Raw genomic sequence first — 14981 nt, 5'->3', positions numbered from 1 at the left:
GCTGTAATCTGCAAATGCTACAAATTAAACAGATGGTAGTCACCAATCAGCAAGCGCGACCCAGGGTTCTGAACCAAAAATGGGCCGACTCCTAAGCTTTACATTCCTGCTTTTTCAAATAAAGATACCAAGAGAATGAAGAAAAATTGATAATATGAATAAATTAGTAAGTTGATTAAAACTGCATCCTCTATCTGATTCATGAAAGAAAAAAATGTGGGTTTCATATCCCTTTAATGCCTCCATTTGTATGGTTTTATTATTTTCTATCAAACACAGACGCTGATACAATTTTGTCTTTATTTTATTTATCAAAATGGATATCTTTGCACTTATAAAATTTCTTAAACATACATGTTAAGTTCCAAACCAGTTAATGTACAGAGCTGAACAAACATATTTAAACAGTTGTAGGAAATGTTAGACATTGCCATGTACGAAATCCAGGACTTGTGTGTTTATAAAAGTGATTTCCTCTGGTCACTACAAATGCAAACATTATTAGCTTAAGCATACTTTTTATGTCTGTATTATATTTTCACAGTCTTTTTTTTTTTTGGAAAATATTCTTCTGCTATGTATAAGGTAAAAAAAAAAAATCTCTTCTTATCTTTCCAGATTCATCATCTTTACGTTTATAAAATCTCAACAACAACGAAAAGATATATAAAAAGGCACAGAAAGGCTTTTCACCAGAACAGTCACATGCCCAATATTAACCTACTTAAAAAATATTTTACGAAAAACAGTTATTTAAAAAGGGCTAGATCACATTCCAGTTGTAAAGTTAAAGGGACACTGAACTCAAATTTTTTCTTTTGTGATTCAGATAGAGCATGACATTTTAAGTAACTTCCTAATTCACTCCTATTATCAAATTGTCTTCATTCTCTTGGTATCTTTATTTGAAATGCAACAATGTAAGTTAAGATGCCAGCCCATTTTGGTGAACAACCTGGGTTCTTGCTGATTGGTGGATACATTCATCCACCAATAAAAAAAGTGCTGTCCAGAGTTCTGAATAAAAAAAAAAAGCTTAGATGCATTCTTTTTCAAATAAAGATAGCAAGAGAACGTAGAAAAATTGATAATAGGAGTAAATTAGAAAGTTGCTTAAAATTGCATGCTCTATCCGAATCATGAAAGAAAAATTCAGTTCAGTGTCCCTTTAAGAAACAGTAGAAGCTGCACACAAACTTCTTCAAATGTTAATGGAGATTTCTATTACTGATTGCTTAATTAGTATATGATCTAAAAGTACCAAGGGTTGAGGAACATACGCAAACATTTATAGCCACCAAATCATACTATATCACATCCTGAGTACCTTACTGCCTTACACAGAGGTTCACCATTTTGTTCCCATCAGCCAAGAATATATGCTCACTTAAAAAAAAAAACAACTTTAAATGTAAAGGTTCTTAAAAAAAGGCAAACTTAATAAAACATTGTTGCTATAAGCAACATACAAAATGTATCTAAACCATTCCAACACTGTTCTCCCATTCAAATCAAAACATATCCCATTCAAATACTTACATCTTATTAGTGTCTAAAGTTTTTGTGTGTGTATATATATATATATATATATATATATATATATATATATATATATATATATATATATATATATTCATTCATTTATACCAATTTGAAACTCAGAGCTATGTAAATTAACAATTCATCTTCATTTTGTGAGATACAAAATTAGTCTATAATCTTTATAAGGCCTGGATAAATAATAAATGGTAGGTTAAGTGGTTTAAATTAAAAAATAATAATAAATAGAATAGAGTAAATTATGCAGCATAGCTGTAAAATGCTGACTAGGTAAAATCACCTGAACATCTCTATGTAAAAAGGAAGGCATTTTACTTCAAAATTTCAGCAGTAGCCACATCCCATTGTAAAAGTACTTTAAGTAGCCAATCAGGATGCTAGTTCTGGAACTTGCAATGGCGCGTGCATCTGGCATGTGCAGGCACAGTCATGTTATTTCCCTCCTCGGTTTAAGGAAGTTTACTATGACATCTCACAAGATTTCAGGGAAATCTTGTGAGAGCACCATAAAGCAAAGTGTGTCATATATATATATATTTATTTATTTATTTATTTTTATTTTTTTTTTTCAATCAACATACAGCTGACATTAGCTGAAGAATAACTATTCACAGAGCTCTTACCATTATGAGCTAAATAAATATTGAGGTAAAATATCTTGGCTAGGTGGTATATTCTAGTAGCTTTTTACAGTTATGCTGCATCACTTTCAATTGATTTAGCATAGCAGTATTATGTACCTTTAAATAGATGGCATTTTATAGACTGCTCTGTTAACGTGTGTGGCTTATGACAGCCTGTACTGTAAAAAGGATAGGTGTTTGGGTGGGATGTATTGTAAAAAGAGTGATGCATTGTGGGTTGGTCTGTAAGGAGGTGGGGCTTTTACAAAATGAGTTAAAATGGGTGGTGCTTTGAAAGAGGTGAAGAGACATGTTGCTATAGTGATCACTATAGTAATTGTTTGCAAGACAGAACTTAGATATTAAACTCTAAATAAATGCTAGACACAATGATGTATTCATAGCAGATTAGCCTTACATTAATATACAGATATATTTTTGAAAACATTAGTTGTTTAAATACTGAAGAAATGTGTAAAGTTTTAGTCTCAGTAATGGGCACCTTCATGTTGTAACCTAGGTTTAAAAGCAAGTTATGTATTCTAATATCCTACAGACACAAGTTATAAATTGGTTACTGATGTAACAATCTCAGTGTTAAATACCCCATTACTGCTAGACTGAGGTCCTTATTTCATACAGAGCATATGAACTAAATTGCACTAACCATATTTTCCAAACTAAGCAATCCTTGATAGCTTTCCCTTTAGTAAGGTTTTATATAACAATTTATGGCACTAACTTTTATTTTGGTTGTACAGTGTACTTGATTAGTGTAGGATGTATTAGCACGTCAAGCAGCATCTATATCCACTTTTTACTGTTCTCCTTGACAAACAAGTTTAAAATGTGCAGGTATTTTTTTTATTACTATTTTTTTTTTATACAGGACAGTATGAATTTCCTCACTCATGTAAAGGCACTGACAGTTGCAAGGGAAGGCACACAACACTGCATCTAAACCGTAAAATACAGCTGATGTGTTAAAGGGACAGTCTACACTTTAGTAATCTTAAAGTCTTACCTTAGATTAAGCTGCAAATAGCCCCCATGCACCCCTTTCTATATCATGAAGCAGTAAAAAAGTTTTTTTTTAAATGAATTTTGTTTCAAGTCCATTTTGAAATGGCTGACGAGCTCCGCCCACTGATGATATCACAAACTGGGCTGCATCTAGGCACTCTGCTTATTAGCATTGACAGTCTGTTGAATCCAACTAGTGAGTCTTTTGTGATTGGACAACATATGCAGGCCAGATTGTGATGTCATAAGTGTGCAGAACTTGGCAGCCATTTTAAAATATTCATTGTAAAATAACTTTTTTACCGTTCCTGCTGCATGATATAGAAAGGAGTGCAGGAGGCTATTTGCAGCTTAATCTATGGCACTGGTTTTCAAACTTGTCCTCGTGCCTCCCCAACAGTCCAGGTTTGCTGGATTACCTCGGATGAGAGCAGGTAAAATAACCATGTATACTAAAAAAGCTGATTATTTCACCTGTGCTCAAGTTCAGATATCCTCAAATTGTGGCCTGTTATGAAGGCCTGAGAACAGGTTTGAAAACCAATGATCTAAGGTAAGACTTTAATATGACTAAGGTGTAGACGACTGTCCCTTTAATAATGAAAATAAAGACCGAGGTTTAGATTACTACAAACTGATTACATTAAAGGACAGTAAAGTCAAAACATTTATTTTCTTGATTTAGATAGAATAACATTTCATTTTACTGTCCCTTTAAATGGACCCAATCCCAGCAACTCTGGAATAATTACAGCAGCACAGTTTCTATAGAGTTAGACTGTAGAAAGTGCTTGCTGGAGATTGCTATTCTTTCAGCATATTCAAAAGCGTGTGTGTCTATTTAACAACCACAATAAATATGTGATATAACAAAGAATATTTTGAGATAACTATGCACATTTTAGAACTACAAATAGAATACTTTATGTTTTAGGAGTAGGAGATGAATTACTACTTTATAGAACTACTTATAACTAAGCTAGGTTGTAGTTTAAGGAGGAGGGGGTATACTTGTGAATGTTTTACTAATTAAAGGGGCATACAAGTGCAAAAAGAAAATGCTCTATGTTGTTATTGTACATTTGCTTGCATACAACTATGTATTTAACAGATGCAAAAGGGTTAATAGTTATCAGCTCCAGAACAGCAAGGCACTACTGGGATCTAGCTGAACACATCTGGTTAACCAATGACGAGGCATATGTGTGTAACCACCAATTACGAGCTAGCTTCCAGTAGAACATTGCTGCTCTTGAACTTTCCTAAATATGCTTTTCAACAAAAGGATATTAATAATTCAAAGTAAATTAATAGAATTAAACTGATAAATCTCTAAAATCTCAGTCTCTTTAATAGTTCTTCAATACATTTAATATACACAACCTAAAAAAATGTAGTGATAAATGCACAGATACTATTGTTTCACAAATCCAGGTAGCTCTCATTTTACATTGGTTTGATTTACACAAATGCACATTAACAAGTTACAGCAACGACAGCATGCACTCAAAAGTGAGACATAAGGAAAATACATATTGCATTTTGGGCTCAATTTATCAAGCCCCTTTCTCCCCTTTGACTGCAGGTTCGCACAAGCAGGATTTATCAAGCAACGGTTATTAGACAGCTGCTTCCCTGCCCTGTTCTCCACATCTTAGGTGGAGAATTTCAGTCTCCCTAGTCTCCTCTGATTGGGGAGATGGACAGCTCCTGCCCGAGCGTGATTGGCTGTGCTCGGGCTGGGGGCGGGGTTGCATGCGAACGCACAGGAGCATTTGTGTGAAATGGTAAATGTGGCCAGCAGATTGATGCCCGCCAGAGGCAAATATTTACGACCCTGTCTGCCCGTGGATGATAAATCAGGCTCTTTATGTGAACATTTTTTAAAATGATAAATAACCAGCAATACATAATAATGTGAAACTGGAGACTATTAAGGTATTTTAACTCAGGAATTGAAGAGACTTTGCATGAGTATTTCAACATTTAGTGTTTTGGGAAACCACTTATTTATACATTTTAAGTATATTTAAAGTATGTAGCTAACCGTTTAAAATGTTATCACAAATGAATCATTACATTCATAGTATGCATTTTAGAGCTTTAAATATAATATATTCATTTTTTTTGAGAGAGGTCTGGAATACAATTATGTGGACTGTCAATGAGTTATATTATATAAGTAGATAGATTCATTTTACTGTAGTTGTTTTTGTGTTTGTTTTAAAGGGATGTTAATTAGTCATAATACATATTAGTATAGCCAGCTACAGTCATGTTGAAAGGAGAACTCTTACTAAACCGTGCCAAATACAATAATGTCTTAGATTTGAGTTTTCTTTATTAATAGTTCATTAATGCCCCATTATCTTATAGAGGACTGCAGCTTTCTATAATTTACATGACCTTACATAATATGAAATGTTAAATTATGAATAGTAAACACAAATTCTATACACTTCTATTATTTATTTTGCTTCCTTTAGCTTTAATTTAACTCTAAAAATGTAAGGGCTTTACAAGCCTAAGCCTGCTATATATCTGTCCAAAACTCACCTCAGCAGAAGTGAAAAGAGAAAAAAAAAACTGCAAATGCAAAACAATGCAAGTAAAAAAAGGCTACCCTGGTCTACCTCAGTCCAGATAGGCTTCTCCAAAACATGGCAACTGAAGTTTGGTCACTGAGAAGCAATTGCAATTTGCAGCACACAAAGTGTTAATGTATTCAAGGAGTGTTCACACTTGACTGCATTGCTGATTATGTTTAAGTCTATTTAAAGGTACATTCCAGCCAAAACTGAAATCCAAATAGAAGCATTTTTGTAATATACATGTATTTGCAAAAATGCTTCTTATATAAGCTATAGCTGTTTCAAAAGTCTATTTAAGTATGCACCGTGCACCAGCATTTTAAACACAGCACTTGCTCAGAGAACCTAAGGTGCTTGTACCATCTGGCAATGACTACATTTGTTAATTTCTGATGTGATACAAGCCCCACTGGCACTCTGAGCAGCTGCAGTATTTAAAGTTCTGGTGCACTCAAAATATCTAGCTATGTTTCACATGCAGAGAAATATGTTACAAAAAATATCACTGTCTTAGAAACATACTTGCAATATACATGTATTAACACTATTTAAAGATGTAATTCATATATGTGTATTTAAATTTTGACCGTAATGTCCCTTTAAGGGCAGATTTAAATGTTTATGAAACACTTCTTTTGCAGATCTTGTGGCTCCTTTTTTACATTTACATTGTTTTCATGTTATACACATATTAAAATGACTTTCCCTTTAAAGTTTCAGGCTCAAGGGTTTATACAAAGAGAACACTGTGTACCGTTGCCTATATAAGCAAAGTATTAACCTATAAGTATAGAATGACATGGCCTTAACACTTATTTTAAAAAGGGACCTGAAACCCAAAATTATTACTTTCCTGTTTCGGGCAGAGCATTCAGTTTTAAAGAACTTTCCAATTTACTTCTATTATATAATGTGCTTTGTTCTTTTAGTATCCTTTGTTTAAAATAATAGGTAGGCTCAAGAACAGCAATGTACTACTAGCAGCTACCTGCTGATTGCGTCATTGGTTCACCTGTGTTCAGCTAGCTCCCACTATTACATTGACACTCCAACAAAGGATACCAAGAGAATAAAGCAAATTTGATAATTGAAGTACATTGGAAAGTTGTTTAAAATTATATTCTTTATCTTATTCATAAAAATAAACAAATTGGTCTCATGCCCCTTTACATTTAAATAAAAGTGAAACTATCACTGTACACAGAAAACATTCTTCACATCAATTGCACAGTTTTACTATTTAGAATATTGTTTTCTTCAGTAATTTAGGCTGTTATCCCTTTTAAAACCCCTTTGTGGCGGGAATAATAGTGTTCACATTGGAACATAGTTCCGATGTAAACACTATTAGTAAAAATGAAATAACGCAAATTGCGTGATTTCAAGGCCGGGATCGGATCATGGGGGACTGTCTAAGCTGCTAGGCACGCCCCCCGTCCAGGCCGATCCTTGGCTACGTCAAAGGGGGAAGCTGCAGGATGCCTTATATGGTAGGACATTCCATTTTGTCCTAACGGAATAAAGCAGTTAAGGGCTCACTGTTGTAGTTGTTATTCTGAACACCTGGTGGTAATAAAAATCTTCATTTTTATTTATGTAGAATATTCTTGCTATTATTAGGTAGTCAAAATTACAGCTACAATAGTGACCTGGTTTAGTACTCATAAACAACAGAGACTTACAGTCAAGGGCAACCATCAGTAAGAAGAGTTCTGCTGAAGAATTTTCATTTTGAAAAATAATACACCATGTATACAAACCTATTTTTAACTTTTATAATTAACTAATTCTAGCCTGCCTATGTATCAAAAACTAGTCCCAAAGTTCCTTCCAGCATATAGATTTCAACATAAAATCTATTTAAAGTTATAATTCATATTTGTACTCAAATACACCGCTGGTACATCTCATTTGATTAACATAAAGGAAAATCATGTTTTTATTTAAAGACATTATGTACAACATACTTTTCTTATTGTGTGAAGTGAAAATGTGGCTTCCCTGATCTATCGAGTTGAAAATAGTTTGTCAATAATTTATGCTTAACCACTAAATGGTTCTATCAAAATATTATTTTTGGCTCTGGAATACAATGATATAAAATTCAAGTCTGGCCGCAAGTTCAATATATTTTTTTGGTGATTTGACAATACAAATTTGACCTGTGAAAAAAAAATGTTTAAATAAAGTCCAATATAATTTTAGAAGTGTTTATGTGGAAACAGTTTGACTAGATCATCTGACATCTGAATATACTGCAACATCTTCTATGCCAGACTGTTCTGTACTGGAGAGACCAACAGATCTAATACTGATCGCACACCTTTTTCTTCTCATTTATATATCAAGTCACTTAAATGCTCACACGTATCAGATGCACTCAAGTTAATCAATTCATAGGCAAATTTACAGCTCGTCGTGCCTTTCTTTGTCCTCTTGGTCTTTAAGTTTGAATTCTTGTTCTGTGATTTTACCATCTTGGTTTCGATCCTGATTTTGAAACATGTTATCTATGATCTTTGCTGAATCAAAACCAGGGGCTAGCTTTCCTTTTCCTGCATCAACCTGGGCTAAAATATATTCAGAAAACTGTAGAAAAAAGAAAACACATAAAAAGTTTGATGACGTGGTTATGCCCGTATTTATTTAATAAACATGTATATTTTTTCATATGTCATAATTTAATGTTTTGATTTTCTTTTTATTAACAAAATAAAGTTCCATCATGCTCCACCTTTTGTATCTGTGATCCTTTTTCAGACATGTTAAGGAAGAGGTGAAGGGAAAGGGAGAGAGGAATTCCAGTTTTTATTGGGAAATAATACAGCAATAATAAAATGCACTAACACATTAAAGAGAAAGTATTAAAGGGACAGTCTTCTCCAAAATTGTTAATTGTTTAAAAAAAAAGATAGATAATCCCTTTATTACCCATTCCCCAGTTTTGCATAATCAACACGGTTATAGTAATATACTTTTTACCTCTGTGATTATCTTGTAACTAAGACACTGCAGACTGCCACTTATTTCAGTTCTTTTCACAGACTTGCATTTTAGCCAATCAATGCTGACTCCTAGGTTACTCCGCATGTTATTTATATGGTACACATAAACTAGTGCTATCTAGCTGTAAAAAAACTGTAAGAATGCACTGAGATAAGAAGCGGCCTTCAAGGGCTTGGACATTAGCATATGAGTCTACCGAGATTTAGCTTGCAACAAAGAATACCAAGAGAACAAAGCAAATTTGATGATAAAAGTAAATTGGAAAGTTGCTTAAAATTGCATGACCTATCTGAATCACGAAAGTTTAATTTTGACTAGACTGTACCTTGAAACTTTTATGTTACACACAGAGCATGCAATTTTAAACAACTTTCCCATTTACTTCTATCAACTAATAGGCTATGTTCTCTTATCTTTTGTTGAAAAACATACCTAGATAGGCTCAGGAGCAGCAATGCATTACTGGCAGCTTGATGAACAAATCGAATTAGCCAATGACAACAGGCATATATACACAGCCACCAATCAGAAGCTAGCTCCCAGTAGTGCATTGCTGCTCCTGAGCCTACCTAGGTATGCTTTTCAATAAAGGATACCAAGAGTACAAAGAAAATATAATAACAGATGTTTGCCTTTACTGTCTCTTAAAAGTATTCTAATTTAATGAACATATTAATAATAAATATTATTTGTATTAATATTAATAATTGCAACTGATCAGGTACACTGGTATGGGCTCTTCATTCAGGCACATAATGGATCTATTATTAGCTCTGCCAGATATAAGTGCACAAGTTCATATATGCATGGAAAATAGGTATCATTAATCTACCGGACCTTAGCTTGCAAAACCTGAATGTAAGGTTATAACAGCTACATAACACTAGTGGGAATGAAGCCAAAAAGAGGGATGATAGCTTCACAAATAGAGGCCTAAAAGTTTAACACAAAAACCCAGAATAATGCACTTACCTCCTCTAAAAACACCTCTTTGTTTTTATCCTTGTCAATCTCCTCAAAAAGCTCTGGAGAAACGTCTCCGTTCCATACAAACATGTAGCCATCAGGAAGGCCTGGTACTAGCTCCAACAGCTCAATGTCAAACACTAGAACGGCACTGCCAGGTACTTCTCCCTCTGTAAAACAAGAAATTAATTTGTCTATATGCAAAATAAATTGCTTCAACTACTTCTTATCATTGCATTAGAGAGTGCCCATGTTTCTCACAATAAATCTCAAAGTTTTAAAGTGATAGGAAATCCTAGCGTTTTTGAAATGCTAGGATTTACCAGTGCGACAAATAAAGGGGACTTTCAGTCATGAAGTATAAAATACTTTATGCTGAAAGTTCCTTTATTTGTCTGCAGCGTTCGCCATGCTGAGTGCCTCAGGCAGCCCGCGACAAAACACTATTTCACCTCACTAAAAAATAGCATTCTGCTGAAGGTGCAGACAAATAAAGGAACTTTCAGCATGTTAGTAAATCCTAGCGTTTGTGAAACGCAAGGAACAATCACTTTAACATCAATGCTTTTGGACTATAATGTTTTTAGATATTTATGGTAAGAGGTTGGTTGCCAATTAAAATGACCACATCTGTACTAAAATAAAATAAAACACTACATGTGTAAACTTGAGGTGTTGCTTTGATCCTACTCCCTATTTTATTCATAACATTAAAATAGGTTTCCTTAAAAAAAACATTTCAATGTTTATAGTCATAATTATTTAGTGCTGTCTATTTGAGTGGTTAATGATATATGCTACGGTGTTAGATATTTTTTGAAAAATCTTGAAAAAGGCTTCCCAGCCGAAACGCGTAGAACCTGACAGAACGATTGGATTACATGGAGAGCAAAGTGAAATACTGCTCGTGGATACCAAAGGCTGAAAAAATAGCACTCCATAACAGAACCAGAAACGGAATGTAAGAGCGTTCCAAGGAGAAACCATAGACAAGCACCGTATGAGGATTTACATCCGACAAGTTATCACAGATAACAGAAGCAAAGGAGCCACGGGTCAGGGTATCAGAGACCAATACCGATACATCTGAGCAGGACATGCTTTAAAGAATCGGAGACTACCCCGACACATCTTCTCAGTGCACTGTGAGTATCCAAATACAGAACAACAATTCAGTTCACTTTGGGCCAAATTGGTTGAAGATTGATTCTATCTAAATAACAACCAAACTGAGCTCCAATGGACATATATATCAAATGTATCTAACAACCTCATTTAAAAAAAACAACAATTGATGAACATTAGGATACATATGTTTAAAGGGACTCTGTACCCAAAATTTTTCTTTCGTGATTCAGATTGAGCATGAAATTTTAAGCAACTTTCTAATTAGCTCCTATTATCAAATTTTCTTCATTCTCTTGGTATCTTTATTTGAAATGCAAGAATGTAAGTTTAGATGCCGGCCCATTTTTGGTGAACAACCTGGGTTGTCCTTGCTGATTGGTGGATAAATCCATCCACCAATAAAAAAGTGCTGTCCAGAGTACTGAAACCAAAAAAAAGCTTAGATGCCTTCTTTTTCAAATAATGATAGCAAGAGAACGAAGAAAAATTGATAATAGGAGTAAATTAGAAAGTTGCTTAAAATTGCATGCTCTTTCTGAATTACAAAAGAAAAAATTTGGGTACAGTGTCCCTTTAAGTAATCTAATCATCCGAAAACAGCTATATTTGATATATGATTTTAGTATTATTCATGTATTATTAGTACATATATTTACATTTTAGAAAGGCAACATATACTATTTCAATCGGTCACAGAACTGATTGTCTTTTGTTTTTAGTATTTTAGTTATTCAGTTTTTTAGTATTTATATTCTGGCCAGTATATACAGTTTTGAGACACCAGTGGCATTAGTGGTACTAGTCATTTTATGCGCAAAATTGCTTTGTATATTACACATATTATATTTAATAAATATTTAATGTATTATATTCTTTTACCTTAGTTCTGTGCATTATTCTAGTATCGTGACCACTTATATTATTGCATTCTATTAACTTCTATAATAAGCAATATAAGCTTAATATTACCGAGTGTATTTACACTTTTTACTTCACTATTTTTTATTGGGAATCAGCATTTAGCGCCACCTTAGTCTTTTGTATTAGATATTTTTTTCTTCTACGTAACATTATTTTTTTGGTAACTGTTTTCTTCTGAAATGCAAACATTGATAAAATATAGTAAATAAAAAAAAAACACTATAAAACCCTTGTTATTTTTTCAAGTGGTTTGTATGTTTTTACTTTAGTTTTATACTTGCTGGGAGGCTTGTATTAATTAGCACTTATTAAGTGCTTTATACTTGTGAGGGAGTTATTCTTATGATTTGGATGTGGGGAACAACTAATAAATATTAAAGGAGCATGAAACCTAAGGTTGCCACCTCAGCCATGTTTTCTGGGACACTTATGAGTTACACATGCTGCAGGGTGTGCAGGGAGGAACATGTATTGTGTTTCTGGACAGCACTATTTATATTCCTCCCTGCACACCCTGCAGTATGTGTAACTTATAAGTGTTCTGTATTTTAAGGGACGGGTGACAACCCTAATGAAACCTATACATTTTCTTTCATAAATCAGATAAACAATACAATTTTAAACAACTTTCCAATTTACATGTATTATCAAATTTGCTTCATTCTCTTTGTATCCTTTGTTGAAGGAGCAGCAATGCATTACTGTGAACTAGCTAAACGCATCAGGCAAGACAAAAGGCACATATGCCAATCAGCAGCTATCTCCTTGTAGTATATTGTTGCTCCTGAGCCTACCTACATATACTTTGTAACAAAGGATACTAAGAGAACCAAGAAAATGAGATAAGAGAAGTAAAATGCTCTATCTGAAGAATGAAGAATGTGTCTCAAATGTGAATACAAAGAACCACATTATTGACTTTTTTTTTTATTATTGCAAAACCACCTATGCAGTATTTTTGTTAACATACATCTGTGTGACTGTCTATATGTAGGAAAAACTACACAAGGAAGTCAGAACCAGATTTGGTGAACACATAAGGAACTCTACAAACTCTGATTCTGCTGTGGCTAATCATTTCAACAACTGTCAGTTTACACTTTGAAAGCAGACGTGTCAGTACAAATAATAGATGTAGCCAATGTGCCACCTAGAGGTGGAAATAAGAATATCATGTTAGAGAGGAAGGAATTATACTAGATTTCAAAATTACAAACAGGGATCCTATTAGGCATGAATAAAGAATGGAACATCTGTAACTTGTTTAAAGGAATAGTCTTGTCTAAATTAAACTTTCATGATTCAGATAGAGCATGCAATTTAAAGCAACTTTCTAATTTACTCCTATTATTTTTCTTTATTTGAATGTAATCTTAAGAGCCGGTCCATTTTTGGTTCAGCACCTAGGTAGCGCTTGCTGATTGGTGGCTACATTAAGACACCAGTCAGAAAGTGCTACCCAGGTGCTGAACCAAAAATGGGCCAGCTCCTATGCTTACCTGCTGTTTCAAATAAAGATATCAAGAGAACGAAGAAAAATTGATAATAGGGGTAAATTTGAAAGTTGCTTAAAATTGCATGCTCTATCTGAATTATGAAAGTTTAATTTTGACTAGACTATTCCTTTAATTGTCTTTCTTTCCTCTAATAATGGGTTTGTAAATGCAATTGCATTGGCATTGCTTAAAAGGTGGATTATCAATTATTATAACCTCATGATAGCACCTTGCCTCTTATCATTGTGGAAGTTTTGCAGAATACTTGCATCAAGTGGCATTTATTTTAAGATGTTTTTAAATGACATGAAAGGGTTAATGTTCCTTTGCTATAAAAGTATGATGGAACTAAGGTAGGACATACTATGAGTAACCACCAATAGGGGGCGCAAAACACGTCAGACATTTCCTCTCTTAGATGTTGTAATTGTCTGTATATTGTTTTTAACATTTGCTCAAATAAAGTCTTGGATTTTAATCACAGCAGACCCTGTAGTGCTTGTTTATACTTGTGTCCTTTTTCTTGTCAGCAGCTTGACCAGCCGCAGTAACAGTGTTCTGGCAGATCAGCCAACCTCTCAGATTAGCCAACTACATCTCTTCTGGTGACGTTGAATCAGCTGTTCAGAGTGCATGCACTTCATCAAACATATATACGATGCACTGCAATTCCCCCATCTTCACTATCTTTTTTGCCTCCGCCCCATTGTAAACCTCATTCCCCAAAGTTCACTTGGGGTGGATGACAGAGGATCGGCGGGGTGCCCCCGCAGGTGGAGGCAAAGAAAATAGTGTAGATGGGGGAATTACAGTGCATTTTATATATGTCGGCTTAGCAGGCAGTTCCATTGTCGAAATTTGCTTCTGCTGTGTAGCGCATGCGCAGTGATTCAATTTTTGATCAGACTTGGCTGATCTGACAGATGTGCAGCAACTGGAATGTGGTTATGCGCTGAAGAATGCGGTGACGCAATGGAGCACATGCGTGGTGAAGGAATTTGCAGAAAGACAGCCGATTCCACATCACCGGAAGTAACATGATTGGCTAATCTGAGGAATTGGCTGATCTGTCAGAACAACGGCACTCCTAGCTAAGGGATCCTGTACACTGATGCTCTTCCGGTGACCAGAACTTAGTACAGCCTGGAGCCTGCGGTGTATGTGTTTAAACACAGATATATAGTTTACCTAGTATTTGCTTATGCTCCTTTAAATACTCTGTTATATATTCTGCAATCAGAAACAGTCCTAATTCTAGAACATAAGAAAAAGATTCACTGAATGGTTTTAATTTTTTTTTATGTAAAAAAACATAATTTATGTAAGAACTTACCTGATAAATTCATTTCTTTCATATTAGCAAGAGTCCATGAGCTAGTGACGTATGGGACACACACTCCCACCAGGAGGGGCAAAGTTTCCCAAACCTCAAAATGCCCACAAATACACCCCTCACCACACCCACAATTCAGTTTAACGAATAGCCAAGAAGTGGGGTGATAAAAAAGTGCGAAAGCATATAAAATAAGGAATTGGAATAATTGTGCTTTATACAAAATCATAACCACCACAAAAAAAGGGCGGGCCTCATGGACTCTTGCTAATATGAAATAAATGAATTTATCAGGTAAGTTCTTACATAAATTATGTTTTCTTTCATGTAATTA

General features: G+C 34.3%; 1 protein-coding gene across 1 annotated transcript in view; it reads right to left on the bottom strand.

Moving 5' to 3' along the window:
• Nucleotides 1–286: 286 nt before the first annotated feature.
• FKBP9 (FKBP prolyl isomerase 9) overlaps nucleotides 287–14981 on the bottom strand; it is a 47393-nt gene continuing 32698 nt past the window's right edge. The window contains exons 9-10 of the mRNA XM_053714428.1: nucleotides 9776–9939; nucleotides 287–8386 (exon numbers count right to left, since the gene is read on the bottom strand). Of these exons, the coding sequence (XP_053570403.1) occupies nucleotides 8204–8386; nucleotides 9776–9939 (347 nt within the window). The 3' untranslated portion in view covers nucleotides 287–8203. The remainder of the gene's footprint in view (nucleotides 8387–9775; nucleotides 9940–14981) is intronic.

The sequence above is a fragment of the Bombina bombina genome, chromosome 5, assembly GCF_027579735.1.
Source record: "Bombina bombina isolate aBomBom1 chromosome 5, aBomBom1.pri, whole genome shotgun sequence".
In the NCBI taxonomy this organism is placed as follows: domain Eukaryota; kingdom Metazoa; phylum Chordata; class Amphibia; order Anura; family Bombinatoridae; genus Bombina; species Bombina bombina.
Note: the sequence above shows the minus strand (reverse complement) of the source record. Positions and strands in the feature narration are given on the sequence as shown.